General features: G+C 39.1%; 2 protein-coding genes across 7 annotated transcripts in view; both read left to right on the plus strand.

The window, feature by feature from the left end:
- The window catches only part of WDR35 (WD repeat domain 35), a 49,202-nt gene extending 28,530 nt beyond the window's left edge, over positions 1-20,672 (plus strand). Inside the window, exons 14-28 of one of the 6 annotated variants that reach the window (XM_027790925.2) lie at positions 648-717; positions 1,448-1,501; positions 3,280-3,389; positions 4,963-5,173; positions 5,750-5,830; positions 5,964-6,100; positions 8,806-9,009; positions 10,916-11,062; positions 12,180-12,312; positions 13,286-13,396; positions 14,454-14,618; positions 15,608-15,748; positions 16,527-16,683; positions 18,110-18,350; positions 19,475-20,670. In XM_027790925.2, the coding sequence (XP_027646726.2) occupies positions 648-717; positions 1,448-1,501; positions 3,280-3,389; positions 4,963-5,173; positions 5,750-5,830; positions 5,964-6,100; positions 8,806-9,009; positions 10,916-11,062; positions 12,180-12,312; positions 13,286-13,396; positions 14,454-14,618; positions 15,608-15,748; positions 16,527-16,683; positions 18,110-18,350; positions 19,475-19,625 (2,113 nt within the window). In that variant the 3' untranslated portion in view covers positions 19,626-20,670. Of the gene's footprint in view, positions 1-647; positions 718-1,447; positions 1,502-3,279; positions 3,390-4,962; positions 5,174-5,749; positions 5,831-5,963; positions 6,101-8,805; positions 9,010-10,915; positions 11,063-12,179; positions 12,313-13,285; positions 13,397-14,453; positions 14,619-15,607; positions 15,749-16,526; positions 16,684-18,109; positions 18,351-19,474 lie in introns of all 6 variants that reach the window. The other 5 variants (XM_005240381.4, XM_027790926.2, XM_005240382.4 and 2 more) reach the window with 5 other exon arrangements.
- Positions 20,673-20,706: 34 nt separating this feature from the next.
- TTC32 (tetratricopeptide repeat domain 32) lies at positions 20,707-23,346 on the plus strand. The gene is made up of 3 exons (XM_055810695.1): positions 20,707-20,864; positions 20,941-21,101; positions 22,180-23,346. The coding sequence occupies exons 1-3, from the start codon at positions 20,743-20,745 to the stop codon at positions 22,305-22,307; spliced, it is 411 nt and encodes a 136-aa protein (XP_055666670.1). The 5' UTR covers positions 20,707-20,742; the 3' UTR covers positions 22,308-23,346.
- The last annotated feature ends 2,737 nt before the right edge of the window (positions 23,347-26,083 follow it).

Raw genomic sequence — 26,083 nt, forward strand, 5'->3', positions numbered from 1 at the left:
CAGGCCTGTCAGCCTGACCTCAGTGCCAGGGAAGGTTATGGAGCAGCTCATCCCGAGCACCATCAATGCAGCTTGTGTGGGATAACTGGGTGATCAGGCCCAGCCAGCCTGGGTTTGTGAGAGACAGGTCCTGCTTGATGAACCTGATCTCCTTCTATGACAAGATGACCCACTTAGTGGATGAGGGAAAGGCTGTGGATGTTGTCTTCCTGGATCTTAGTAAAGCCTTTGACACCATCTCCCACAGCATTCTCCTGGAGACTCTGGCTGATCATGGCATAGATTGGATAGTAGGAAAAATGTCTTCACCAAAAGGGTTGTCAAACATTGGAACAGGCTGCCCACAGGCTGCCCAGGGAGGTGGTGGAATCGCCATCCCTGGAGGTGTTTAAAAAAAATGCAGTGGTTAGGGACATGGTTTAGTGGTGGACTTGGCATACGGGCTGTAACAGTAAAAGAAGGTACTATATATCAGTATAAACCAGGGTTGTCAAAGGGGATACTACTGGAACATAAGAACAGACATAGCTTTTATTCTCTTTTCCAATTGCAATGTTTTCTTCTCCAAGGATTGAAAATACCTATATTCTATCAAAAATGATCCTTTCTTTGGACTCGCTTTTCATTCTAACTTTCCTTTTCTACAGGATTTATCATATTGATGATGCCTCTTCAGGATCCGCAGATGGACGCCTTGATTACAGCAGAGCTATTGAAGTGAGTGATGTTTTGAACTAGTTTATTGTGGCATCCCTAGTAGCTTGAAAGAAAAGTAGTTAGCATTGGTTTATTTATGTTCATAGATTTTCATTAGTAGAAGTGGTCATAGTTAAACTTTCCTTTAGTTCTACCTTTTGGACATAAGTGTTATTTTTCTTCCCTTTTGTTAGTGCGTTGTTACTGTGTCATTATGTATTACTGGAAGTACACACCAAACCGCAGGGAACATAGAAAAAGTATATGCTGGGGTCCAGTATGTAGATACCTGCTATCTTGGTGAGAAGCAGCTCCCATTACTTCAACAAAGTATAAGCCTGTTGAAACTCAGTAACCCTTATAATCTTTTCTAGTATTATCAGCCTTTTTCACTTTTGAGTGTGTGTGTGCTTGCTTTTGTGCTTACCACTGTACCTGAAATCAATTGCAAGCCTCACGAGTCAGGGATAGTTGCTACCTTGTGTTTTCTGTTAAACACCTGTTATATTTTGGGTTTCTTATTTTTCTGGAGGAGGAGCAGGAGAAGAAAGTTGCTGTCATCATGATTCCCATAACAAAGGCTACTAATATCATAAACCATCCATATACTGTATACTGACAAGGTTATATAGCCCCTTTTCATGTGGATGCTTGGCAACATTCTTGTATATTTAAATAAAACTTCTTTTTTTAGCAGTACATTCTTACTGTTGCATTAAAACTGATACTGATATCACTTGTATACTTTCAGGGAACAAGAGATCCAATTTGTGCAATAACAGCATCTGATAAGATACTACTTGTGGTAAGTTACATGATTAACTCCTAACTGCCTCTTGTGCTTGTAGGCAGGAGATTTTTCTGCAATATATTCATAAGTAGTCATAATTTCAAAGCATGTCTAAATTCAGACCTTACACAGATGAAATCTCTTTCTACACGTCCTCAAAGAACTTCCATTAACTTGGACTCTTTTTTAGGAGACCTGGTTCACCAAGTGCTTACAATTTAAGTACAGACTAGTTGCCTGAGTTAATACTTAGACGTAGGGTTTAATGAAGTCCAGGTCAGGACTTACTTCCCAGAACTCAGATTACAGAATTCTTTTCTGGGCTGTATGTAAGTGCACACAGATTTACAAAGTTTGTCTATTTACATATTAATGGTATAACATATGGTGATAGATAATATCATGTTTGTAGTATGATATATATATATATAAAAAATGTATGGATTATACATACGTATTATGTATGAGGTATCGTATCATGCCAAAGACCAGGTGCATTTTTTTTTTCCAATCTGAAAAGTGATCTCACTAGATGAACTAGATGAATATGGGTCAGCTTTAAAACAAACTAGCAGAGCAGAACAAAGATGGAAAAAGAGCACTGTGTATTCATTTCATCCACCTTCCCAAGAAAGATCTTGAACGTTTGTTTTCCCATGTTTCTGCTCCAGTGACTTTTTTTTTTTTTTTAACATCTTTTGGCTGGGTTTTACGAAATCAGTGGGTCATGGGGAGAAAATATGAAAGAAAAAAGTGTGATGGTTAGTAGGTGACTATAGAATTCTCTTTGTGCTTGAAAAATCAGAAAAATGAAGTTAAGAGAATAATTAATCAGTGAGTTTGGTTAAAAGGAAAGGAATGAGAGGAAACGCCTTTGGGACCAGATCTGGGTAAATGTGCTGAAGCTGAATGCATATTACAGATTTTCTAACACTTCTGACCAAATCTGCTTTTCAGTTTATAGGGTATACAGTTGTGAAAAAGCCAAAGATGAAAGGTGTGATTTATGCTGAGGATCTTAGGGATGGCCTTGGGGAGGAAAAAAAAAAGCAACAGAGTTTGGATTACCTTAAAGTTTAATATGAACTCATTTCCAGGATAAGGGTTAAACAGTAGGTAAAGCAAACTGGATCTGTTGTTTGGTCTACAGAAACACCATGAGAAAATAGTGGCAGTGATCATTTCAGTCCAGGGACGTCAAACTAATTTTAGACTGTGTCTTGATAGTGTCTTGAGCATAAGGCAGGAGTGTGCCATTCGGCAAAATAAACCACATTGGTACTTAGATCTGTTTGCTGTTGCTGAAGCCTTTGAATAACCAGTATATTTTACAGCATTTACTTTTAAAGCTAGCTCAGGTCTTGAAGTAATTGGTGAGAGTTTGTAGCACACAGACAACACTACATGAACACAGCTGTACTGCTTTCAGACCTGAGCTGATACTGTCATATGGAACTGTTTGAGCAGTTTTACCAGTGTGGGACAAGGATCTTTTTACTGATCTGTTTTTGTTATGTAGATTATGTCTGAAGGTTCATGGGGAGTTGTTTGGCTTCTGAAACTGTTCTGTGGGCTGTATGTGGACTATGGCTGCTCATTTTTACAAATCTGCTCAAATCAGGGATTTTAATTGTAGCATCTTAAAGTATCTTGTGTAAACAGTTGAATTTGGAACTTTTAGGGTGATGACATTCCTTCTTTCCACTCCTGCTCTGTCACTTACGCAAAAACTTCTTTGTCTAGAACAGCATAGACATAAAACCTTTCTAAAGCAAGCATTGCTTTTTCTCTAGGCAAGAGAATCTGGCACGATTCAGAGATACAGTCTTCCTAGCGTTAGTATAGTACAGAAGTATACCCTAAACTGTCGTGCATATCAGCTGTCTTTGAACTGCAACTCCAGGTAAGTTATGGATTTGCTTTTAATGCAAGTATCAGATTTTTAAACCACTACAATTTGTGACAATACTAATTCGATGAATTCTATGATTCTATAATAATTTTGTACTAATTTTAATATAAACTATTTATTCTAGTTGTTGTTAATGGTTGCTTAACTATTTATTTGTTACTAATTAATTAAATCTGGCCAGTCATCAGATTGCTCTGAGAGACTGTGTTAGTAAAGCCCTCTTTATGTTTTAAACTCTTCAGAGTCTGTATGGGAAGTTTAAGGAAACATATATATGAAAGTATCTTTGTTTTATTACGTGAACCAAACGTAAGCTTCCTGTGGCTGTGACATGAACCAAAAAATTATGTCATAACATCTCTAAGCCTTCTTTCTATTCCTGTGACCTTCTAATGCCTTTGTTCATCCCATGTTACTTTTCCATTGTTACAAGCTGTAGCTGGTGGCAATGCTTCTGGCAAGACTGGTTTCCCTAAGCTTCAGCTGTGCCAATACTGAAGTTGTTTTCTACTCAACAGCTCTTTTTTTTTTTTCAAGAAAAAGCACAAGAGTCTTGGCAGAAAATGCAAAAATATACTGATTAAAGAGGATTTCTAAGGCATTATAAAATTATTTTGAAGTGATCAAAAATGTCAAATGAAATTCATAATGCATGTGTAGATCACTCACCTTTTTAGGTATATACCAAAATAGATTGCTTCACTTTAGTGTGGTTTAGTCAGAGCCACATTAATTTGGTTTTGAATCCAAGCTGTTTCCTTCCTAAATGACTTTGTGCTAGTGAAAAAGGCTCAGATCCCTAAGCATTTTGAAGTTAATTTTATAAATTGCTTTTGAAAATTTAATAGGGATTAAGGGTGTTTAAATACCTTTCAATATTTAGAAATGCTTTTAAAATGGCATCGTAGTAAATACAGGCTACTGTGATTCACTGACCACCAATGTAACTCAAAATTTTCAGATGTAAACCTTTAGAAATTATATTTTTCCCATGTTTTCAATTACTTCAAAGAGTAATTGGATTATACTTCATATTGTCTGGAAAAAACCTAAAGAATACCCTTTGCAGAAAAACAGGATATCCTGTTTTAGATATTAACAGCCTGCATCCACTGCACTGCCTCTTTAATTCAAGAATCTGCTTTATTTTCCTCTAGTAAATAATAAAAAACAATTCTGTTTGATTGGTAATTTTAGGCTCTGTCAAGAAAAGTTTGATGAGGGGCAGAACCTGCAATTTACTCAGCTTGATATTTGAAGTACTAAGGATCTTCAAAATGATGGATGAAAAATGGGCATAGTTCAGACCCTTTGCCAGGGCCAAGTCCTGTATGAGCAGATAAAAAACTTATTTCCATGTCTCTGGTCTCTTTTTGCTGTGCAGATAAATGAAAATCACATGCATCTCACTGCATCTATGGAATTATACTAGTATTAGATGAGAGGGGAAATTTGTCCTGAGTGTGCCAATTTAGGGAACGATTTCAGGTTTACAACCTTGAATAATATTACTTAGCTGTCTTATTTTTTCTTCTTTTTTTTTTTTTTTTTTTTTTTTTTGTAGTCGTGTTGCTGTCATAGACCTTTCAGGTGTTTTGACTTTCTTTGACTTGGATGCACGGGTAGTGGACAGTACAGGACAGCAAGTGATAGGTGAGCAGCTGAAACTGGAACGCAAAGATGTCTGGGATATGAAATGGGCCAAAGATAACCCAGATTTGTTTGCAATGATGGAGAAAACAAGAATGTATGTTTTCAGAAACTTGGATCCAGAGGTAAATATTAACATATGTAAATTAGTAATTTTACAAATTTGCTCATAAGTTAATGTTGAATAGTATTATTCTTGTGCTTTTTGTTCAGTTAGGTAGGTCTTTATATGAATAAATCTGCTTCTGGAAATCTCAAAATTTTGTCAACTCTAGTGTGGGAATGTTGTTTAGGAACAAATAAGTAAAATGAACTATCAGTCCTGGAAAGATAAAAGTGCTGTCGTATTTTTCTTAAATATGTGATATATTTTCAGGAGCATATTTTTTTGTATACTTTGGAAAACAGAGACACAGTTTCAGTAAAGGTATTTGTAAAACAGTTCAGCTGAATCTAAATATTGGCCAGTGTTCCTTTTATCTCTCATAATTTAGTTACAGAAAACATGAAATTTTTTAGTTATGACTGTGTATATGGAATTGGCAATGTTAATGATTTTTAATATTTGTTTCCTGTTGGAAATGCAATTAAAGTCTAGTTTGGAGAAGAAGAAAGTCTTTTTATGTATACCTAACAGATTTTGTTAGGATTTAATCAGGCAGAATACAAGTTAATTCCTTTGTAACTTATTTAACTTCAAGGAACCTATACAAACTTCTGGATATATTTGCAATTTTGAAGATTTAGAAATCAAATCTGTTCTTCTGGATGAAATATTAAAGGTAAGTATAACTAATTTTTTTTTGTAGGAAAAGTTGGTGTCAGTCTTAATGATTTGAATGTAGATATTTATTATGTTGAGTAAAAATAAAGGTGACGTGGAATAAAATTATGTTTCTTTATCCATTATGTTAGAATCCTGAACATCCTAACAAAGATTACATCCTCAATTTTGAGATTCGGTCATTACGAGACAGTCGAGCACTGATTGAAAAAGTTGGCATTGAGGAATCTTCCCAGTTCATAGAAGACAATCCACATCCCAGACTCTGGTAAGATCTCTTTATAAGCCAACTTTGTTTAAATCTGTGTTCTTTTGTATTCTTTTCCTGTTCAGATAGACCTAGTATTAAAGTACAAAACCTCAAATTAAAAGCAGGATACGCTTTAAACAGAATCATTCAGGAAAGAGAAAAAAAAAAAAGGTAACCATGCTCAACTGCAGTCTGAAGGGCTGCTGTTCTAACTGAGCATGTCTCTTCACTGGACTGAATCACATCCAAAGGAGTTTACAGTGTTGAGGGAAGGCCCAAAGAGCCTTGCAGTCCCCGGCTAGCCTGGCTCCCCACCTCTTTTTCAATTGGTGTGTTTGGGCAGTTTCAAGCTGTGTGGCAGTACGATTTCCCGAATGCAAGATGATGTGGGTTTTGTTCCTAAGCATTTGAGAATTCATGTTTCAGGAGATGCTGAGCAAGTGTTCAAGACTCCTCAGCAGCCATCTGAAAAAAAGAACTTGGGACCAGTTCTTCCCCAGGCTTCTAGTTCTTGAACCCAAAAAAGTGGGCTGCTCTTAAATTGGAACTCTTATAATTTTATAAATGTTGTACTACCTAGAATGTAAACTTGCTGTGTGCCATGGTAATTTGGTATAAGGTGCAGACTCAGGATACCTTTTTGCTCTATGCTATATGAGCCCCAAAACAAATCTCCATGCTTTTAGGGTGAATCTAAAGGAAATTAAAAAGCTGGCAGAAAGCTAACTTTTGGTGTAAATCAAAATTCAAATAGTCAGAAGTTGAGAAGGTGTTTATTTATTTAGGTATTTTATATTGAACCTTAATAATGAAGAGCTTAAAACCCAGTAAAGGGAATGCATTAGAATGATAATAAGAGCAGCTGATTAACCTTGTAGCATTTTGGACAGGCTATGGAGGACAGGAATGAGAAGGTCTGGGTATGTCAATCATGTTATGATGCAGCCTCTTAGAAGTAATCTGAGAAAAGGAGATGTTGGTTTGGTTAAACTAAACATAACATGCACTCAGCTATTAAACTAAACCTGAAAAGCCTGCACAGCAAACATGCAAGAGTAAACCTGTGAAAACAGGAGTTCTGGAAATCTATTTAATATCCTGTGTTGTAAGGGCTGGAAGAGTAAATGCCTCAGTAGACAATTTAATGAGAAGTCAGTAGCAGAAACTAAAACTCCATTGACAAGTTACTTGTTGAATGATGCCAATTCTCTTTAACTCTCTGGAGATTATTTCTTTATCTGTACCTTTCTTTAGTAATTTTGGCTGTTTTGAAGCTAATGGATTTCTTTGTGTTAGACGTTTGGCTTGCATCAAGGTGTGGTGAGAGTTCTCTGTTAATTCTGACAGTTCAAAGGGGAATTTAGAATTGCTGAAAGACTGGCCAACACAACTTGCTTTAAAAGTTTGTGCCAAAAAGCATTCCTTCCTATCGAGTTGTGCTTTTGTCTCCAGAACGTACATTCTGAAACCCGGGATGTGATAGCTACATGTTGAAAGTTTCTGTAATAGTACTGTAGTTTTATTAGTTTGAGTATGTAGAGTAAAATGTTAATTTTGCAAGTCTTCATTTTTACTATGTCCTGAACTATCTGAAGGGTTTTGGAGTGTTGAAGTTGTTCATGCTTTTTACTAATACCATCTATTAAATACAAAATGACTATTAGTTTTGAAAGTCTGCACCTTGGAAAAGTTTTATATTGTAAAATCACAAAATATGTATCAAATGTTCACCTTGCTCCAAAATTGCCATGAACTTAATTTTCATTATGCAAGGAAATATATGATGTGTCACATTGATACAGAAGAGATGGATTAAAAGTGTTGGATATAAAGCAAATATATTCTAGATCAGAACAGGACAGTGCCCTTACTGCTAGAATGCAACAAAGAGGATGATGTATGTTGCAGATCAATTGAATTTACCGTACTGTTTTTCTCTTGGTTTCATTGATGTCAGTGACGAGCACCTGAGTTGAAGTGATACTAACCTCAAACTGATTCAAAAAATACTGAGTTGATACTGCCTAAGTATGGCTTAGGGCACTGAATACAGTGATAATATTATTGGTTTTGTCAGAGCTCTACTGCGCTGACTTTGTTTCACAGTGTCAATCAGCCAGTCTACATTTACCTAGCCTTATTTTTGCATAAAATTCTAGAGTACATTCAAGCACCTGATCGACATAGGTTGGCCTGAAGGTTGAAATTCTGTTTGCAGAACTAGCCACTGGGGCAGTACCAGTACAAGGTTTCCCAGTCTGCTGTCCTAACTGGACAAGGAACATCCAGATGCATGAGAAGGATAATTTATTCTTCATGGCCAGTTTAGTTGGAGGCCTTCAGACTGAGGTTGCCATCAAGGCTTAAAGTTATGATATATGTATAGGTAGAAATACCTAAATGGGATTGCATTGAGGCCAGCCAGACATTTTATGTAGGACAATGGTAATACTCAAGCCCTGCCAGTTCCTTCCAAGCCAGTGTCCATTTTTACAGCTGAACAAAATAATATTATCAGTTATTTGAACATCTGTCACTGAGCCTGTACTGGATAGATCACAGAACATACTGTGGATAAACATACAACTGAATTAAGATTAGTTAGTAAAAAATACAATCACAGTAACTTGAATGTCTTCTTTAAATAATTACTAGTTAAATGGATCCTAATTTAATTTAATTTATAGCTACTTTTCCATCTGTTATGTTTGTTTTTCATACAGGCGTCTCCTGGCTGAAGCTGCTCTTCAGAAGCTGGATCTGCAGACTGCTGAACAAGCTTTTGTACGATGCAAAGATTATCAAGGTATTAAATTTGTGAAGCGTCTAGGCAACCTGCAGAGCAAGTCAATGAAGCAAGCAGAAGTGGCAGCCTATTTTAGCAGATTCGAAGAAGCTGAAAGAATGTATCTGGATATGGACAGAAGGTAATTGCATGTAGTTATCTCAGCAGCAAATAAAAGAAAAAAGTCTGAAAAAAACCCTGCTTGCCTTAATAAAGAGTGGCTGTTTTAGCACTGAAGACTTTTTATCAGTTTCTGGAAGACAGAAGAACATCATATAGAGAGAATTTTGTTATATCCATAGATAACCAATTCTGTATGTAAATCAGTGCATTCCATACTGATTGCAACACCTCAGCTGCTCTAGGTAGTGCTGTGTTTCATAAATATTTTTCTTGCAAGTATTTTGTCAGTATTTCAACTGAGATTCCAAAAATACAAATAATCTTAACAAGCGTTTAATTTATGTACTGTTGCTTTTAGCTCGTAGCCAAGTATGTGTTCTTTCCAATTACATATACAAACAACAGTGTGTTTAATGAATGGTGATCTCTGGAGAAACAGAAAGGACTCTGGCTTAAATTCTGGACCAATTTTTGTTCAGGAATTAAAAAAAGTAAAAATTAAAAAAAATTAAAAGTAAAATTAACAGTATTACTGGGAAATATAAATTAATACTAAGTAATTAGCTAGAGCACTGTCTACTGAAAAAGGACGAGAAATACTAAGCGGCAGTTGTACGATGTGGCCTGTAGGTGGTGGTCAAACATAGAGAAGCGTGTATCACTTACGCACATGTGAAACTTCTAAGCTTTGATTAAAGAAGCCATGAAAAAAAGTACGGAGTGATGGAGAAAAAAATATTTCCTCTTTCATGCTGTAAGAATCACGAACCTTCCTCTTCCTCAGTAAGGGGGGGTGGGGGAAGGCAGGAGCTGGGGAAGGATGCCTGTTAGTGCTTGGTAATGGAAAACTTTCTTGCACATAATTAACTAGCCAATGGGATTATGCCAGTTTGTAGAGGTGGACTGCCTTGTAAGTGCTTCAGTCACACTGCAACACTGATTTTATTTTTTTTTTTTTTTGGTAGATATGGCATATTCTTTTCCACATGCTGAAGAGAAATTTGACCACTGTAGGGTTGCCGAAGTCAGAGTTCCTATTTTATTTTTTACTGGTTTCTTGAACAGTAGAGCATGTTATCCTCCAGCTACAAGAATATGGGAATTCTGTATTGACCTGTCTCCTCACCACTAGAAAAATCTTCATAATGACATATCATAAATCAGGCTGAAATAGATTTATTTTTCAAATACAATTTTAGATTTTTTTACATAGATACTCTTACTTAGCTGACTGCACTGTCTTGCTGCTGCCTTCCTTAACTCAGTTGTAAGTTTAGGGCATTTTTAAAAGAAGTGTATAGATCTCTCCCATTTATTTTTTATGCATCTGCAAATTAGTTCTTTATGAAGTACTATAGAATTATTCTATATAGTGAAAAAATCCATGCTAGACAAATGGTGGGTCATATATATGCGTGAATAATAAAAAGGAAAGACTTTTCAGAGTCCTTTCTCTGTCATCCAAAGTCATCTTGAATCTGAAAGAAGTCTCTAAAATCCATTCTGTTACATCTCAGATTTAGCTTTATTATTTATATTCCTTGCTCCTTGGCCTTTTCCATCAATCTCCCTTCTACTTTTAGCCTCCTGTAGCTGCTGCCATCTATTGTAGCGGTCAGCAGTGAAAGATAAAGGGTATACCAAATTAAGAGGAAACCTGAAGTAACATCAGCCCCATTGTCTTGCTGGCTGTTCATTTAACTGCTCATACAGGAGTATGGCTAATAGGGAAGTGCATGCATATAGTATAACCTGTGAGCTCTCTGAGTATTTGCTTTTATGGAATACTGTTTAAATTGTAAACAATGATCACTGTGATACCTGCAATGTAGGTTATGAACATGAAAATACTTTTGGATGCTTTTCTCAAGATTTTGTTAGCTATTTTGCTGTCTGACTTTCCTGCTATGTTCTGTTTATACTAGAGATCTTGCCATTGGACTTCGGATAAAACTGGGAGATTGGTTTCGAGTACTGCAGCTATTGAAAACTGGCTCAGGTGATTCAGATGATGCCCTTCTTGAACAAGCACACAATGCTATTGGAGATTATTTTGCAGACCGTCAGAAATGGTATGTTCTGTAGGGGAACTAGTAAGAAGGAAATTACAAAGGAAATCATAAAAATGACGACAAGCCTTAAATTATGATGAGGGACAGACATCAGGAAAGTCAAGATGCAATATATGGGATAACTTTGGAATTGTGAGATTTAGCTCAGACCTTTATGGTTCTATCACTGCATGTACCTTTAAACAGATAGCTGTTGATCAACTCTCTAAAGAATGAATGTGATTAATCTCAGTTTTGCCAGAAGTCTGTCTTCTTCAAAGGAGAGGAGGGGAAAAGAAATACCTATACAGTTGTATTGGACTGTTTATAGAAAGTATTAAAGAAAAAATAATCAATTAAGAGCAGGAGAGAATTATTAAACATCAATGAATTTCAAAACTAACCACAAGCTTTCTAGAATGCTTAAACCTACAAATATTTGGAAAGGTCCGGAGTTCTCTCTGACCTGGATCTGTCTCCAGGCACCCAAGGAAGGTTTTAAGAACAGTGCACACATGTAACATTATTTCTCAAGAATGCATCTTGCAGTCAGGTACTGACTGAGCCAGAAGTGACATCTTCATAGTTAACAACTTGCAGAGAAAGTTTCTTTCATGACCCTTTCTTGTTTCCTTCTACGCCCATGTAAACTTTTAACATCCGGAATGCTCTGCCTTATAGAGTTCCATAGCTCTCCTATGAATTGCAATTACCCAGACTATATTAACACAAAGAACTTGGGTCCGAAAGCGGTTGCAAACTTGTGATTAGATTTTGAAAGTTGATTTTTAGATGCTTTAGGTAACTTTGGAGAATGGTCTTGGAGATCTTAGTGCTTGCATTTTTAAAATATGGAGGCATGACATTAAAGCCCTTTTGTGAAAGTTTAGTTGTAAGTTGTTGTCCATTATCAGCTATGATCTGTGCAGATGTGGGAATACCATTTTAAGATTCCTTGATTTCCTAACCTTATGCTAGTCAGAGAATCAATCTTGTTATCACTCCAATATAATGATCTCTGAAAATTTTAGTCCATTTCAGAAAAAGTGAAAGTCTAGCTACGAAAGCTTTTTCAAGCAAAGTTACCTATGTTTTTATATATCACAAGCTGCCATATTATTATTTTTTTTCTTATTAGGTTAAATGCTGTACAGTACTATGTGCAAGGACGAAACCAGGAACGTTTAGCTGAATGTTACTACATGCTAGAGGACTACCAAGGACTGGAGAATCTAGCTAACTCGCTTCCAGAGAATAATAAATTGCTCCCTGTAAGCAAAAAGTACCTTTATTTTTCATTGTCTTATGTTCAACTATTTATTTAAAATTTCCCGTCTTGGGAGGGTTAAGAAAGAAGGAGAAAAAGAATGCAATATAAGACATACTCACTTAAGCATAATGGTGTTACTTTGGTATTGATCACCAGTATTACTGTTGTTTTCATATTCCACCATTCTTCCTTTCCCCAATTGTCCAGGTTCCCAGAAAGACCTGATTATTCATCACAGTTTATGGCCACATGGCTAAGTCATAATTTACTGCTTTCCTCCCCAAATTGTGGCATTTCTCTCTAATAGCTATGCTTTACTGAGAAGTCACTCCTTATGGCTGGATACTTACTTTAGATTTGCTTTTGTCCTCTTGTCTGCACTGGGGTTTGTTTTCCCCAAATTCTTCCTGGTTGCTATTTCTGGTTTAATTTCTTACATGGTAGCTCTGGTGGGAATGCTAATGTACAAGGAAAATAGAAGATACTCTGCTGAAAGGAGGGAAAGTAGGTGGTATAGCCTGAAATGACCTACTAAGTAGTAGCTAATTTAAAACTATGATACGATTATTCCAAAATGCTTGAAGGATGCAAAACATGCTTACTTAAAGCCATTTCCAGTTGTTTGAACAAAGCAAGACATGGCACTTTCTTTTAAACCTCTTTATAATAGTGAAATTTCTTAAAATATTCTAAATAATAAGAGCACAGTCCTTCTGGTATGATTTGATTTGAAAAAAACCCCAACTTAAGTATCTTTTGGGTTTTTTTATGTTTAGAGGCAGTGTGTGAAAGTAGCACACTGTTCTAAGATTTACAACTGTGTGTGGTGTTGTCACAGAATCCATGAAGCAAACAACCCTTTTCCCCCAACTTCATGGAATTAAATTAAACGAGAATTTAATAGTATTGCAGTTGCTACACAAAGTACTAAAAATCTGGAAGTGAATTTAACATGGTGCTGATGCTTTTTGCAGGATATAGCTTATATGTTTGTAAGAGTGGGGATGTGTGAACAAGCTGTGTCAGCCTTTCTGAAATGTAATCGACCAAAGGATGCGGTGGATACCTGTGTACATCTCAACCAGGTAAAACAGCAATAGATAATCTGCTTTACTGATACCAATTTAATAGTGACATTTCTATCCTGGTGCCTGGTTAAATAGAAGCCCTTGTTAAGTGTCTGATGATTTGTTGTGATTTCTGGAAAACACATACTTCAGGGCTTAAGCCAGTATGTCTGTGTGTGGTAAGCATGCTCAGCATACAGATATTTGTGGCCTTTGTAGAGCCAGGCCGTGCTGCCTCCTGATGGAATGGGAGGAAGACTGGAGAGCTTCTGGCTGTTCATTTTCCACATCCCCCTCTTTCCTTGTACTGATGCAAATACATTTGTGGCTGCATTAGGATGTAGCTGGAAAAGAACCAATCTGAAAAACAATCGGTATGTTTACGGCTAGAGCTGTTCCCCAGTGTGACTCACCTGTGCAACTGTGTCAACACGAATAAGAGAGAAATGAGGATGGCTATGAGGAACTTGATGTATGGGAATGGCAGGTCTGCCTGGTGCTGGATTTATGTGAACAGTTTCCTAGTTTATGGATCTGAAGGGCTATTAGGTGTCAGATTCAGCCAAGTTTCTCAGTCCTGACAGACTTCTGATTGGGGCAAACACAGTAGCCAAACTGTTGAAGATCAGGAAAACTCACAGACAAAATGAGGTGTATAGAAGGGTAAGTAAATTGTTACTGTTTTTGCCTTAAGCTTATGGGCTGAAGTCCTCTTTTAGACATGCTTTTGAGAGTCTGGGTTTTGGGAATACCAGAAGTATTGAAATCCACGTGTCCACTTACGAGCAGCTGTGAAGTGATTTTGCAAAGCTTTTACCAAAGCAGAAGCAACTGCTTTATATGTGGTTTTGGACAGAGGTTCAGCATTTGTCTCACAGGCCTGCTGTATCACATGACTGGCAATGATGTTAGCATTTGTATTCTCCTGCTTTTTACTTTTCATTTTTTAGTAGCCTGGTTCTAAATGGTGATGAAGTATTGCAAACAAATGTTGCAACCTATTCACAGATAACCAGCTTGTTCTGAGAATGTATTTGAAAAAATGAGGTTGATAATTGTCTGCTTTTGTTTCTAGTGGAATAAAGCTGTGGAGCTGGCTAAAAATCACAATATGAAAGAGATTGGATCCTTGTTAGCCAGATATGCAAGTCATTTATTGGAAAAGAATAAAATCCTTGATGCTATAGAACTCTATCGTAAAGCCAATTATTTCTTTGAAGCTGCTAAACTCATGTTCAAGGTATTGCAGGTTTTATTTTTGTGTTAAAACTGGGTTTTTGGACTAGCTCTTATTATTTCCATGCTACTTTTATTTTCCTGGGGTTATTTTAGTGTTAACAAAGTCCAGGCAATAAGCAGATGCCATTATACAGGATACTGCAAAGATTAATCCAACTCCTAAATTCAGGTATCTCTATCTTAAATAGCTACCCTGGATGTACTGTGTGGGCAGGGGAGAGGAGACTTTCAGGACACAAGCCCTCTGATTAATTTTGAGACTTTCACTTCAGAATGAGATGAACTGGACCACAGAAAATGTCCTGTTGCCCTCCATTGCCTAGTAAACAAGTAACGTAGACTGGCCTGGGTGCAATGTCCACATTATTTTATATGTTGTGTGGATTAGTTTTATCTCCTTTATTTTTAAAAATTGCAGCGTCATTAACTAGAAGTTAAATTTTTGTATTTCTTCAATTGATACCTTCAACAAACTGCTGTGATACGCTTTTAAGATAAAGAAGTTGCTCAGGTTTGGTTTGGCTACAGAGATTTCTATACGTAGCACTTGAAGTCTGTAACTGGTATGTAATTTTTATAGTAAATTATATATATTGCTTTCAAAAGCCATTTTTTCCAGGAAAACCACCAGACCTTATTGAAAGCTATGTATTTCTGAAACTTCAGTGTTTCAAAATTGCTATTTTTTAGTTTATTTTTATATTAAGTCAATAGACTTTATACGTGGTTACACTGATTTATCCTTCCCAAGAATATGGCTCTATATACTTGTTAGCTAAATAAATATAGAATAATGTGCATACTTCACTTTGACGTTTTCATTTATAGTTTTGCTCGCAGTCTAAATTATTACATTCAAATGCAGAATCGCTTTTGGCATGATTTCCTAGGTCTGTACCAACATGCAATTGTCCAAGAAAATGAAGCAGCTCTTTTAATATTTTTTTCGGTTTTTAAATCTACATTAAATTCCTTGGTTTTGTTTTTAAGATTGCAGATGAAGAATCAAAGAAAAGGACAAAGCCTTTACGAGTTAAAAAGCTTTACGTATTATCAGCCTTACTTATAGAACAGTGTCATGAACAAATGCAAAATGCACAAAGGGGAAGAGTTAAAGAAAAAAGTTCAGAGGTAAGAGTGTCTTTTTTTTTTTTTTTTTTTCTTTCTGAATTCTGTTATGTGCTACCTAATCAGAATAAATAAAGCTATCTTCATGTGCGGCTATTATGTTTTTTTAATAACCCTTTTTCCTGCTAAGAACAAAGCTTTCATTAAAGCAAGTTTTCCATGAAAACATCATGTTTGAAGTATTGTTTTAAGAGATTTAAATAATATGTATTTACATATTTTTTTCTTCCTAAGTTTAATGTGGTGTTCTTAATATTTTCACTAAACAGTGAAAATCATACTAAAACTCCAGATATTCCCCCCCTCCCCCCATTTAGAAGTATCAATCCCAAAGAGAGATCTGTGATGAGATTATGTTGGCTCTAATTTAGCAGGGGAGATGGCTCAGATATGGGGAAAGCGAATGGAAGATATTTTTTTTTTTCCTGGTCACACTTTTATGTTCTTATGTACAAATTAAATAGTTTAAACAAAGTTTTAAGAAACCTGGTGTTGAAATGCAATATTAATCCAAACTATGAACGAGTCTGCAGATGTGCACAGAATATATTTGTACACATGTATATGATATTTATCTTTGACAATCTGCACCATATGTTCTGCCTATGCATTGTATAAAATGTCTAACAATGTTCACTTTAGGTCCCTGTATTTATATTTTCCCTAGTTAACACACACAGTGGTGTAATCACCAAGTACAGAAAAGTTCTTTTCATATATCCCCATTTCCTGCTGAATCTGTTTCATATAAAAATTACTTGTGATACCACTTTGTTTTCAGACTGCTTCAGCTTTGGCTGGTTTGCTGGAAGAAGATGTTCTTTCTTCAACTAATCGCTTTGCAGACAATGCTTGGCGAGGAGCTGAGGCTTACCATTTTTTCATACTTGCACAAAGACAGCTCTATAAAGGTTCTGTAGATGCAGCACTTAAAACAGGTAGGGCTTAATTTTTAACCTTGTAAAGAAAGTGTTCTAATTTTACAGACCTGCACAGCACATAATTTCATTTATAGTTGGTACATTATTCTATTCTTGCTAGATCCATGGAATTCAAAACAACCATATAATGCATTAAATATGGCTGCAGTCAAGATACCTGGAAGGTCTTGGAGTACAATGCAAATCTAACTTATTAGTTAGGTTAAACTGGGCAATATCTGTAGATGTTCTGCTGACTGTTTCGTTTGTCTTTAAATCATAAGGCATGCATGCCTGAATTCACATAAGGGCTCCCTGGAGAGCTTCATAAAAAAACTTGTGGGAGTCAGAGAAGCAAATAATTCTTTGTCCAAGTAATGAAGGTCCATTTCAAATACTTCTAACATATTTTTTTAAAAAAAGTGTCTCAAAAAGACACTTGAATTTCCCAGTCATATCTCCTTATTTTTATTTATTTTTGAAAAGTGTTGAACCATGCATGATTTGTAGTCATGTCAATGAAAAGACTTTTGTTCATTGTGTCCAATTTGTAAGATTAATACTGTCTCCCAAATGCAAGGTTGTGCACATGGGTTGTGGCAATCCCAAGCACAAATACAGGCTGGGTGGAGAAAGGGTTGAGAGCAGCTCTGGGGAGAATTACTTGGGGGTGTTGGTGGATGAGAAGCTTAGCATGAGCCGGCAATGTGTGCTTGCAGCCCAGACAGCCAACCGTACCCTGGGCTGCATCAAAAGAAACAGGGCCAGCAGGTTGAGGGAGGTGAATCTTCCCCTTGACTCTGCTCTCACGACACCCCGCCTAGAGTACTGCATCCAGCTCTAGGGCCCCCAACATAAGAAGGATATGGACCTGTTGGAGTGAGTTCACAGTGGGGCCAGAAAGACAATCAGAGGGCTGGGCACTTCTCCTATGAAGACAGGCTGAGAGAGTTGGGGTTGTTCACTGCGGAGAAAAGAAGGCTCCAGGGACACCTTATAGCAGCCTTCCAGTACCTAAAGGGGGCCTGCAAGAAAGCTGGAGAGGGACTTTTTAGAAGGGCATGTAGTGATAAGACAAGGGGCATAACGGTTTTAAGATGAAAGAGGGCAGATTTAGATTAGGTATTAGGAAGAAATTCCAAGGGTGGCAAGGGCAGTGGCACATGTTGCCCAGCGAAGCTGTGGGTGCCCCATCCCTGGCAGTGCTCAAGGCCAGGCTGGATGGGGCTTTGAGCAACCTGGTCTAGTGGAAGGTGACCCTGTTCATGGCAGGGGGATTGGAACTGTAGGTGATCTAGAAGGTCCCTTCCAACCCAAGCCATCCTATGATTCAGCTAGTAGTAAATATTTCATACACATGTCTGCACTTCTTGGAAGATATGCAATAACTTCCTTGGACTCTTTTTCTTCCCCCCCCCCCCCCCCCCCCCCCTTTATTTCTTAGCTCTTCATTTGCAGGATTATGAAGACATTATCCCTGCAGTTGAAATCTATTCCCTTTTGGCACTCTGTGCATGTGCAAACAGAGCATTTGATATTTGTTCAAAAGCCTTTGTTAAACTAGAATCCTTGGAAACTCTTAGGCCAGAGCAGCGGCAACAGTTTGAAGACCTTGCTCTAGAGATATTCACGAGACATAGTTCAAAGTATAACAAAAAATCTGATCTGGATGATGTGCTTGAGAGGTGGGTTTGTATTTATGTGATACTGTACTAATACTAGCAGTTTTTTCTGCTATTGTGTGTATTTTGCGTTTTAGCAAGTTCTGTGTGACCACGTTAATAAGGTGCTTTGTTGCTCAACCCAGATACTAGGCCAGAATGATGCAGGTATTAGCCAGTGTGCAGAAATACACCACAATTTTATTTGGGAGAATAGACAGTGACTGTTTTTATTTGGGAGAATAGACACTGAATGTATTTGAGGAACTGCCGTAAAGATATAACTTCATCTTAATCTGAAATGCATGCAGACAGAGCACAGGAGTTTTAAGACTTCTGATAAGGTGTCCCATGCCGTTAAAATAATGATGTTGCCGTTTGCATCACCATCCTGATATGATGCAAATATCAACAAGTGAATGTTTAACTATCATTAACCACTAAGTCTCCACTGTTTTCTGAATTACACATACTAATCTTTCCACACCATACAGATTTGTGAAGTGAAAGAATCAGAATATGAAGGGCACGCTTTAAGTCCTTGTGTTGGCTGTGCCTATAATAGCGTCTGACATGTTTCCTGCTAACAGCACGGAATTTGTATGGAAATTTATTATGAAATTTTCTTTGTAATTAATTTTCTTTTTAATGAATAGGGTTTTAACCAGTATTGTTTGATTTTACTGTGCAGGTGTATAGAGTCTCACTAGCAGTTTTCATGTTGACTCTTCAGAGGAGTAAATGTAATCATAGTGCAGGCATCTAATTGGACCTTAATATGACCTTCACAGCTTCTTTTCACTTATCTTTTGGTTCTGCTGGTCCTGATTTGTTAACCCTGTGGTTCTGGGGGTGTACATTTTATTGTGTGAAGATTTACATATGTGGCTGTGTTAAGTGGGGTGTTAAGTGATTTAATAACTACTAAGCAAAAAGTGGCACACATTTGAATAGTGAACCAGTCTTTTACAAAAGAGCACCACAAGTTGTGTAACTAGCTGTAGACACACAATTTGCTATTTATGCTGTTTTGCAAATTTCTACAAAACAAGTGTTTGTTGCTGTTTTAAGACTGTGTTTTTATTCTTTCAGCTTTATTTACTCTTCTGTGTCTTTCTTTTCTTTTCTCTGCCCCCGCCCCCCCCCAGCAGTGGTGATGGGAAACTTCCTATATGTGTTGCAACGGGAGACCCTATCCTGGAGTATCGATTCTGGATGTGCAGTGTGTGTAAGCACTGTATGAAAGCCAAAGAAGCAAGCAATTATAACTTCTGTCCTCTGTGCCACAGCACAATATAATATAGCACAGGATAAAGGACTGATTATCTTCGTTATCTGTTATGCCTCCTAAAAATACAATGTTACCAATGTACTTGTATTTTAAAATACATCACAAGTGTGGTGTATGCTAACAGGCAGTACCACTATTAGAGAAACATTTAAAAAAACAAAACAGAAAAGGCCACAAGTGAAAACCTTCAGTGGTTCCCTTTATGCGAAGAAAGGACTGTGTTAATGAATTTGATCTTTTTGTTAATTTTTTTTACAAGGGCTTAAGGTAAAAGCATTGTCTTCTAACTGTAAATTGAGCCTAGTTTCAAAACCATGCAAATTGAATGTAGGTTAATCTTAATACAAAAAAGGTGGAGCTTGCTCAAAGTAAAAGGTAAGTCCATAGGAAATTACTGGGTTTTCTCAAAATTCCATGTTTTCTGAAGGAAGTAATTTGTAAGTTGAAATAATGCCACGGTGTTTCTGGTAATATTGTTGTATATGGTTTTGTACTATTGAGTGGTAACACTAGTTTAGGCATACATTTGTGCAGTTTTCTTTTGCCAAGCAATAAAGGGCTTGCAAACATCTACCCATCCTTGCCGCCGTCTGCCTGTGGGTCCCTCAGCTCCGGTGAGGACTGCAACTAACAACATCTACGAGCCTTTGCGCTGGAATGTGGTATTAAGCTGTTGTGTGTGGGTGGGGTTTTTTTTTTCCCCCAAGTAGCTCGAAGAGAGCAGCTGCCATCTGTTCAGCAGATTTCAGGAGCTGAACTGTCTCCTTGCTACACACGGAGGTTTAAGGAATGTTTCGCTTAGAGCTGCGCTGTCCCGTGGCACTACTGGAGCCGAGTCTCTGCCCTGGCGCCGGGCCCCGGCTACGCGTGGCCCAGGTACCAGTGAGCCCCGTTCTGTGAAGAAAAGGTTTAATATCACTAAAGGGGTTTTCCCCCCAGTATTTGAGCTGCTTTCTCCTTCCCAGCCGTGTCCGCTGGCGCGCCGTGCGCCCCGCGCGCTTCGCGCTCCCTGGCAGGCCCGCCGCGGCCCTCCGTCCCCCCGCGCTGCCCTTCCGGCCGCCGCCGTGACGTGACGCCGTGACGTGAGGCCGCGCCCGCCCCGCGTGACGCCGCCGCCGCGCCGCCATGGAGCGGGAGGCGGCGGAGCTGCTGGCGGCGGCGCAGGCGCAGCTGGCGGCGCGGCGGCTGGCGGCGGCGGAGGAGCTCTACAGCTGCCTCATTGCCCGCTGCGCGGGGCCCGCCGCCGGGTACGTGCCGGGGCGGGGGGCGCGAGGCTGGCGCCCGCCCCGCCCTAACGGCCGCTCTCCCTCTGTCCCCGCGCAGCGCCGGCCGCCACCTCGCCACGGCCCTCAACGACCGCGGCCAGATCAAGTACTTGCGGGTGGAGTTCGGCGCCGCCATCGAGGACTACACGGCCGCCATCGAGTGCCAGCCCGGCTTCGAAGTGCCCTACTACAACCGCGGCCTGGTGCTCTACCGGCTGGGTACGGGCCGCGCAGTCGGGCACGCCAGCGCCGTGCGGCCCGGGGCCCTTGGCCCGGCTGACCCGGGGCGGGGCAGAGCGACCCGGGCGGCCCCGCTGGCCGAGCGGCGGCCCTTCGCCCGGCGCGGCCTGTCCGCCGCCTGCCCCCCGCACCTCCCGCCTGGGCCGCCCGCCCCGCAGGGAGCCCTCCCGGAGGCGGGGAGCAGCCCGGAGCGCTGGTTTATCCCAGGGTTCACCGGGAGCCCGAGAGTAATTCCCTCGGTTTTGCAGATGGAGGCACCTGCCTGGCATGGGGGGTGGGGGGGGAGAGGGTAAGAGGTGACACCAGGAACAGGGGGTGCAGACAGGAAAATGTTTTTGTCAAGTAATCACAGGACGTTTCAGCTGTGAGTCTGCCCTGTGTATGCAGTTAGATATCCCAGCTTGCGGGTGTGCGGCTGTGTCATTTGAAATGCTGCTATTCTGGGAAAACCAAGAGGGAAAGGTGCAGTTTCAGTTTTGGAAAAATTTGCATTGGGGGTAAAACTAGCCAATTCCAAACAATGTCGTTAAACCAAATGAAGCATCTCTGAAGCAGGTGCAGCCATAGTGAGCGCAGCCTTCTCAACTTGCAGTGGGCTGTCAGCCATTTCTGGGGAGTTTGCTGCCCAAGTTTTGAATATACCGTAAGAAAATTGTGCCTTTTCTTGGAGCTTGGCTGCGCAAAGTTAAGATCCAGAAGGTGAGGGACTAGCGAGAACACTAGGAGAGTGGAGCCTGACCAAGGCATCAGCTGGGAAGCTGTATGCCTGTATTCCAGGTTTAAGGCAATCTGGCTAGTGATGTGGGCCTTTGGGCTTCTCTGGGAATAAGCTGGCTGATTTGAGCCTTAAGCCTGTTGTAGGTTCAGAACCACACTGCTACTTGCTCTGAAGACCGCTGACTCCCACTTAGGCCTCTGGAGAATCCAATTGTGGGTCTAGTAAGTTCAGCTGCTACTTTTTGTTAGTGAAAGTATTAGGAGGTATTCAGTTGTGGTTTGTGACTTTGAGCAGTTACAGAAAGATAATTCTTCTTCCTTTTTTTTTTTTTTGGGACAGGATGCTTTGATGAGGCCATGAAAGATTTCAGGAAAGCATTAGAATTAAACCCCCAGTTTGAAGATGCTGCATTGAGTCTAAAACAGGCTATTCTTGATAAAGAAGAAAAACAAAAGCGAGGTTATTGAAAATGTGGCTAGTGGTATGAAAATGTTTTTCTAGACGTTATTTTTCTCATTAATGGATGAAACACAAGATCACTTGCATCTGTTATGACCTACTGAAGAAACCTCATTCTTTGGTAAATAAGTTAAAAATGGGTAACGGTTGTGAAATAAACTATTTTTGGCTATTGTTAGTGTTGAGGAAAAGCATAATGCTGGAAGGCTGTGAGATGCTTGTACAGACTTTGTATAGAAGTACTTCATAAAGAGGTTGAAAGCTCAGTAACAGCAAATGAAATCTGTAGTTTTATTAAAACTGTGTTCCTGTACTCTTTCACAGATGGTTTTAAATAGTCGTTCATGGGGAGGAAAAATCAAACTATATAAAACATTTAAATACTTGAGATTGGAGCTTGTGAGAAGTACAGTGGTTTAATACTGATAGTGTTTGTCCACTTTTAAATGTCAGCGTGATTTATGCTAAAAGTGCAATTGTTACAACAGTTACGAGGTGTTGTCATTGAGATGCTATGATAACTGATTTTCTTCTTAGAGTGTTTTCTGTATTAAGAAACACTTAACAGAAACAATGAGATCTTTTTAGGTAACACCATCTGTACCTTGCATGAGGAATGTGGTATAAGTATGCAGTCACTTTTGTATGTTCGCTTATTCTTAGGGGTAGTTTTACGTTACCTGAACAGGTAGGAACAGAGCATACCTATTTTTAATAATCCTATTGTGAAAGTATTTGAGACATTAATAATTGAACGAATAAAAGTGAAGATGTAGTTCTTACAGACAGTCATGAGATAAAGATCTTGTCATAGAGAATGTAGTTTGGCTATTCACAGTAGGAATTGTGGCTTTCTCCTTGTCAATTGCTTGAAAAATATGTGACATCTCTCTGATTGAACTGTCTGAAATACCCAGGCAGTTTTGTTTCTCAAACGAGGGCAAGGACTATTACTGAAATCTGTAAATCATCACAAGAAACATCCTTGCATGTTCGTAGCAATACAAGTTCTAATAAAAGAAATGCTCATGTGGGCAATCAAAAGAGTATGAGGATTTTTTTTTTCTATGTTATGCTAATGACAGTTCTGCTTCTTATGGTGTTTCTCCATGGATGATCCTGGAGCCTGCAGAAGTGCTGGGCTCACTGAAGATGGTGGCAGTCTTTGGGTGGCTCATGAGAAGACTTGATGCTCTGACCATCTTCCTCAGCAGCCTTACTGAGATTGTTTTCAGCTTTGGGATGAAACTGAAACAGACCCAATGAGCAAATTTCAAGTACGGGGCTGAGAAAATGCTGTATTTACCCCTCGTGCACTTGACAGCAGCCATTTTGAAGTTTTATAAATACAATGTGTGTTAGCAGGATGTAACCATTTAGGCTTTGGAAAGCAGGCTGTGATGTCATAACTGACCATTTTTTGCAAAAGTTTAATTTTTGACTTTTCTGGATATACTAGGCATGTGCTTTGCTTCCATTTTTATATCTTTGTGATCTCCAAAACATTGGCAATTTAAGGACTTGGCATGTTTCATGCCACCTCAGTCTCAAAAATTGAAAAATCATACCAACTGTTCATTGATGTTGAGAAGGTGAGCTAGAACTAAACCTGTTCCTGACTTGCCATACCAAGGAAATTAAAGAGGCAGTATGAACAGTTGAATTTGACCTATGAACTTTACTTTGAGAGAGATCACAGATGCAGTTATGCACAGAACACTCTAAGTGACAGAATACAGATAAAAATAAAGATTAACAGCAGAAAAGTATCTTGGAAAACAAAGATGCTAGTGGTAATATCCCTTATACTTCCCAGCTTGTTTTGTGAATGTGGCTTAATTACTATTAATGCATTAGTTATTGGCACAGAAATGTTTCACTGGACCGGGAGCAATTTTGTTGCAGATTCTCCACAAAATTTCCTTCTCTCTCCTGTAAAAGGATGAACCGTCATGATGCATTTCAGCATAATTTGGAGTTCTTTCAAGTCGTTTTTGCCAGTAAGGTTCTCATATTTTCCCCTTTCACATGCACACATGAGTCACTTAGTTCTCTGGCTTTACATCACAAGACTAACTGGGATTTTTAGTCTGAAATTATTAAGTAGTGTGTGGTGTTTTACTCGGGCTGCTTGAAAGGGTATAAACCACCATTATCGATATTAAAAAAAATAATTAAAATCTTGAAAAGAAGGATGTGCTTTTAGTAACTGCCCTTGTCCTGCAAGGTTTCCTGTTCATAATCCTTTAAGAATTAAAAGTCTAATGGAGAGCAGTAAAATTCTTTTTATGTAGTGTTTCCACGTGAAATTCAGACAACCTTTCAGCTTGTAAAAAGGGCAGGGCTTGTGTGCTTTGGATGCTTCACAATGCGGAGTACTGTGGCTTCATGCCTTTCCCGGGCTTTAGGGGTTGCCTCTGCTTGAAAATTAAAAACCTCTGTAGAGCGTCCGGGCCAATCCTGTCTGCCTACTCCATCACCCTTGCGAAGCAGTTGCTAGTCAAAGTAATGGCACTGGACCAGTAAGTCCAACAGGTGGTTGCTGCTAATGTGCGTTGACTTGTGTCTTTACGCTGGCCAGAAATGTTTCAGACGTGAATAATTCACAGCCGCTTTCCCGGGGTTTCCTACCTATAAACCTACTCTCCAAAAGCCCTTGACTCTTGACGCAGCCTTCACTGGCAGCCCCTCTGTTCAGTTTGTTTCCCGTAGCTGGGATTAATTTGGATAAAGTAACAGTTTTCTCACCTGGTGATTTACCTCTAAACTTACAAAAAATACTTGGTTTCCTCATATGTTATAGAATGTTTGGGTTTTTTTTCCTTCAGTATCTGGAACAACATCTTTTAGGTCTTACTTCCTCAGAAAACAAGGCAAAGGGTGACACCACCCGATGCTTTCCCCTAGTGCTCTTATTTGTCCTTCTACTGAAACACAGGAGGAGGAGTTGTCACACACCTTGCAGTGTTGGAAGGCCTTTTGCTTGCTTTTGCAGAAGGGTCGGAAAAGATGACAAAATCCCAGGTTAGCAGGGCACAGCGCAGTATGAGAAGTGTTTCATATACGTTTAATGTGAGATGCAGTGTGGGGAACAAGGAGGGCCATTCTGAAGGGAAAGCTGCAGCACATGGAGAGGAAAGGGCTAGGTCATCAAGTGGCCAGAATATGTTCCTCTTCCATGTGCTTTCCCTCCAAGTGGACAACAGAGGTAAGTCAGTATTAAAACCCCAAAAATCTTTTGCTGTTAAACAGAACTGCGCTGTGCACTGTCCCATTTAGTAGGTAACCTTGTTAAAAAGTAAATTAATAGTGAACTGTGCACTATTCAAATTTTGTGGGGAATGAATACCTTTAACAATCAAGCTCAGATATGCAGGTTGTGCTCTCCCCTGACTATCAGCAAGGGAAGCATTCAGAAACAGGCAAAAACTGTGTTTGAAACTGAGGATTGCTAGCAGAAGGATAATACCCTGTGTTCTTAGATGTTAGCAGATTATTGTTGGTCTACCTAATTCTTTTATTAGAGGCGAGATTGGATCAGTAGAACGGATTCAACCTCAGCCTGTGGCTGTCATGCATGATGGAAGGACTGGTTGCTTTTTATGAAAAAAATGTGCTTCGAGATCTGGTCAAGGTGGAGGCCCACATAGTAGCATGTTGTGATCATTTGAGTTGAACTCCCATCTGCTTCTGAAGATTAACTGATTCCAAGACTTGTAGGATCCCTTTAGTCCATGAGCAGGGGGGGATTGGATGGAGTCCACAGCATGGCTTCCTACAGCCC

This window comes from Falco peregrinus, chromosome 7 (assembly GCF_023634155.1).
Source record: "Falco peregrinus isolate bFalPer1 chromosome 7, bFalPer1.pri, whole genome shotgun sequence".
NCBI classification, from domain to species: domain Eukaryota; kingdom Metazoa; phylum Chordata; class Aves; order Falconiformes; family Falconidae; genus Falco; species Falco peregrinus.